We start from the raw sequence: 4736 nt of genomic DNA on the forward strand, positions 1-4736 counted from the left end.
GTGGGTTAGTCGAGATTCTTAATGCCGATCGACGCAAACTCATTTTCTCATGAATTCCTAACATATTCGCCGCATATTCTACTTAACAGCCCTCATAATTCTAAATAAAAGGCCTATAATGACGTGCATTTCTGCCCATCATCAGTTACTGTCAAGATTTATATTTCAGTATGATTTCTTTATTGAGACTTATACATAAGAACCAATTTTCTTTCTCAAGTCACTCACTGGGCTAGCAAGCTCACCCCATTTTTCAAATGTTTTCTTTCCCCAGGTAGCAGTCAAATCCTCCGAAGGTAGCTCTGCATCTGCTCTGCCACTTAAAGACAAGAGTTCTTGTAACCCTTCAACTGTGTGGTTACTGTAAATATTGTGCACATGTTATAGTTGTTTCATGTAGGGACTAAGTTTGGGTGTTGAGACCTATGAGACTTGTGACGTAATCTCTGTATATTTTTTGTATTTAATGGTTAATGTTTATTTAGTCATAGTGGCAACCGCTGTGTTTGAAATTACATGTTGTTATCAAATTAGTTACTAAAGAGTTAGTAGGCAGTAAGTGAAAGGGTTGATAATTGCTGCAGTCATGTCACCTTCTAGGCTAAGAGAGTAGTCTGGGAGGGGGTGTGACATTAGCCCATCTCGCTTTCACTCGTCTCGCTCTAGCAAAACTCGCTCACTACCTTGTCTGGTTCTAACTATATCTTCTTCGTCCTCAACCAATGTAGAACATATAAAAAACACATCCAAACCCAAAATAAAAAAAGACACGGCCGATTAAACCCCGAAACCAGTTATGAACGTGACAACTGATCAAACGAAACCAACCTAAACAGACGCAACACAACATGCAAGACAAAAATTAAATTCACTTACCCAAGGACTTCGTTTACGACAGTAGATGGACGATGGTTTTACAGAACAAGATTGAATGGCACTTGCACGAAAGTTTTGAGCGTGAGATGATCGTTGAGTTTGAGCGTACGAGTATCGTATAGACTAGAGGGACATTTATGTAATCTCTTATCGTGATGACGTAAAGAAATGGTCAATTGACAATTTTTTTAAAAATGGGGTCATTTCACATTATGGACCGAAATATTAAGTAATCGGCCCAAATTTCCCTTTAATATTGAGGGCAAACTTAATTTGATTTAAGTTTTTGGGTTTTCAATTATTTTTGACAAATTTTCCTTTCCAAACTCCAAAGCTATTCGACGAGCACTCTAAAATCTCGTTAAACCCCTCCAGAGGAGATTCAGTTCCAAACAAATCGGACCAATTTTTCTTCCAATGTTGAAGACGAAGCTTCGAACTTCACTTTTCGCCGTTCTACGCAGCAATTCAGCTCTCTCTTCCGCCATTAATTTCCCAAATGTTTCTAATTCGGCTCTGTCAGCCCAAATTTCTTCAAATCCACAACTTCCTTCCACCGCTGAATGCTCTCGACCATGGCGATCCACTGCATGTGAATTGCTCGATAATCTCAGGTTTCCCTCGAGGTGTTTTTGCTCCCGGTCGGTGGAGGCGTCGGACCTGAAACCCAGGTGCTGGAATTGTGGCACTTTGGCTCCAACGTCGGCGGTGTTTCTGGTGTGTGATTCTTGTCGGAGCATTCAGCCCGTGGACCAGTCGGTGGATTATTTTCAGATATTTGGATTGTAAGTGTATATAACAACAAGGATTGCTTTACGCTTTCTTAATTTATGTTAATTTTGTATTGGTAGCTGAGGAGAGTGAGTCGAATTTGGAATTTGATTGTCTGCTGATCATGGGAAGAGATGAAAGGTTTGGACTTAGGGCATGATGGGTCTGTTATAATCCATTTTCTTTGAAATTTGCTGTGCCCAAATCGAATGAAATTTTTTTGATGCATCGATTTGTTACAAAGCTTCTCTCTCCCCGTCTCTCTTCATGTCCTGTCCTGTCCTATGTGAATGTACTTCTTGCCTTTAACTGCTCAAGGTCCATGGAAACTTGGGATAATGGTTTTCTGATTTCGATAATTGATGTAATCAACTGGCCATGTTTCTTACCTTGAACCTTCAGCCTCACTTACTAGAGGGCATATGGGATCTCTTCTCTGACTCATTGCTAGTTGGTGGGTTATAAAATTCTCGAATGAAGTGATGTATAATTAAGATTCTTAAATCTTTTTCCAGGGAAAAGGAGTATGAAATTGGAGATGTCAATCTGGAGAGCAAGTATAAAGATTGGCAGAAGAAATTACATCCCGACTTAGTTCATTCTAAATCAGACGTCTGTCTCATTTCATCTTTTTAAAGTTTGGTAGTCTTTGAGGGGCTCTAATTTTCCTTTTTCTTGTGCTTTGTAGAAAGAAAGAGAATATGCTGCTGAACAATCTGCTCGAGTGATCGATGCTTACCGTACTCTTAGTAAGCCGTTGTCAAGAGCAATATATATTGTAAGTGTGCATGGCTACCTTACAATTTTTTTTAGCTTATTTGAGTTTTAAATGCCATGCTATCATCCATTTCTGCCTCTAAATACTTCGTCATGTGATAGTGATTCAAGCTGGGTCATTGGAACAAAACATTTTAGGAAATTTCTGTATCAAGTTTTCTTATTAGTTCGTTTGCAACCCCATCCCATTTAGAGTATACATGGAAGTGATGGTAATTGGAATTGATTGTGCTTCTTCGTAGCAATTATGCTTTGAAAGAATTGATTACCGCTATTTTCTGTGATTTGCTATTTTGGAGTTAGCACGTCTCATGTTTGAGTTTTGATGCACTCGGTGAGGGTTGTTTTTCCATTTTTTCCTTTGGAGGCAGCACATCAATCAAAATATAGAGTCAGACTTATGAGTCCTAGAACGGCATGGACTTGTTTGTAATGTCTAAATGGAAAGACGTAGAGACTGCACTCTTAAGCATAATCCTCAGTGATGTTTAGTCTTGGGATCAAATAACATTTCCCCATGACGGCTGAAGGTTTTGGAAGGGTTTACTTCCTTTGCCCTACCTACGCCAATTTTATTTCCTACTTGTAATCTTGAATAAACTCTATTAGAAGAGAAAACTTTATAGTCCATATAACATTTGCTCTCCCGAAGGGCAACCTTGCTGGTTAGAACTTGAAATGTGGGAATACCTTATAGGTTTTGAGTTCAAACAGTCGGCACGAAAGATCATGGAAATTAATTCTCCTACTCTGGATGTCTCCCGGAGCTAGTTTTAGGGGCATCTAGGTCTCTTTTTCTTACGATTTTCATTATGGAAAGCTCAACCAATTACTTATATTCTGGTGTTAATTTCCTTTTTCTTATATTAATGAGATACGTTTGCATCTCTGTAGTTTGATGATTGTGATCTTGGGTTATATGCATTATGTTTATGACATCTGCAATCTAAAATATCAATTTGAACATTTTGAAGTGGTCTTGGTGATAGTTATAGACTTCCTTTCTAACGTTCAAATTATCTACATTCTACAATATTCAGTCTTTCCCTCCAATGAGTTTGTAATATTTTCTTGCCATCCTTTTCAGCTGAAACTCGAGGGTGTAGATGTCGATGAGGAGGATACAATTTCTGAACCAGAGTTGCTAAATGAGGTAATTAGTAAGAACCTGTGTTCAACTGAGTCCAGGCTATTCAGTTCTATGAGAGCTTTTGGCTTTTTCGTTTCGTAAGAGCATTTTTATGCGATGAGATTATGCATTGCGAGGAGAAGAAGAAACACATGCGGCTGATTTTCAAAGCTCTAACTGCAAGCTTGTGTTCTATTTAGAGTTTGATTGATATAAAGTTATCAAACCCACTTTTGCAGATTATGGAAATCAGGGAAGCTGTAGAAGATACATCTGGATCTCAGGGATTAAACCAGATTCAATCACAGGTGCGTGCTACTGTTCTCGTTCTGTCTATTGTCATCATTTCTCTTCTTTATACATTCATAGATTTGGGTGCGAGATTGGAGGAGGGGAGTTGCATTTAAAGAATTAAAGTAGCATTGTATGACGCCTTAACCTGTTTCATCTGCCTTCTTGTTCATCTAGATGCAAGAGAAACTAAATCATTGGTCTAATACATTTGCAAAAGCGTTGCAAAACCGGAGATTCAATGACGCTGTCTCGTCCGTGCAGCGAATGACATACTACGAGCGAGTGAAAGAAGAAATTACAAAGAAGCTTTAGTGCAGGAGGTATAATACATGGAAGCACCGTGTATCTCTTGGAGAAAGTTTTGATTGGTTATAAGTCAGAAATAACAAATGATTCAATCTTTATTTACCTCTTTAAAAACTTCCGCATATTTCAGTTTTTTTTAGTATTTAAAAGATTCATAGGTCGCTGGTTAATATTCAAGCCGGGAGTAAAATATTTCATATTAATTTTGTAATTCTTATGTTGCTCAATCTCACTGCATCAATAAAAAGACAGACAATCAGGAATGTTAAAGAAACGGCCTACATATAATAAATATTCATTAATTTGCCTTGTTTAAGAAATTTTGTGAGTGTATTCAAAGAAAAAAAAGATGGAAGAAATTTTGTGGACGGTTTTTGGATTTATCATTGGGAAATTTGGGCAGAGGATCCAAGATTTGGGCCTAAAATGTCAAATGACTTCTTTCTTTCTTTCTTTCTTATTATTTTTTCTATTTTTAATGTCAAATGACCTTTGTCGATGCCATCACCATACCAGATTACAAAATTGCCCTCCCCTTTTGTCTTTCATACGAAATTTCTCTCTTCAAATGTAATGGTACTAT

At 37.7% G+C, this 4736-nt stretch overlaps 1 protein-coding gene across 1 annotated transcript; it reads left to right on the forward strand.

Moving 5' to 3' along the window:
* Positions 1–1172: 1172 nt before the first annotated feature.
* LOC120091257 (iron-sulfur cluster co-chaperone protein HscB homolog) lies at positions 1173–4423 on the forward strand. Its single transcript, XM_039049206.1, has 6 exons — positions 1173–1661; positions 2163–2259; positions 2336–2425; positions 3512–3577; positions 3793–3861; positions 4022–4423. The coding sequence occupies exons 1-6, from the start codon at positions 1294–1296 to the stop codon at positions 4157–4159; spliced, it is 828 nt and encodes a 275-aa protein (XP_038905134.1). The 5' UTR covers positions 1173–1293; the 3' UTR covers positions 4160–4423.
* Positions 4424–4736: the final 313 nt, after the last annotated feature.

Source organism: Benincasa hispida, chromosome 11 (assembly GCF_009727055.1).
Source record: "Benincasa hispida cultivar B227 chromosome 11, ASM972705v1, whole genome shotgun sequence".
Classification (NCBI taxonomy): domain Eukaryota; kingdom Viridiplantae; phylum Streptophyta; class Magnoliopsida; order Cucurbitales; family Cucurbitaceae; genus Benincasa; species Benincasa hispida.

Bases quoted from the DNA above. Each gene is read 5' to 3' on its own strand.
- LOC120091257 (XM_039049206.1), top strand. From the start codon at position 1,294: ATGTTGAAGACGAAGCTTCGAACTTCACTTTTCGCCGTTCTACGCAGC. The intron at 1,662-2,162 runs GTAAGTGTATAT...ATCTTTTTCCAG, and splicing joins TATTTTCAGATATTTGGATT to GGAAAAGGAGTATGAAATTG. The intron at 2,260-2,335 runs GTCTGTCTCATT...TGTGCTTTGTAG, and splicing joins TAGTTCATTCTAAATCAGAC to AAAGAAAGAGAATATGCTGC.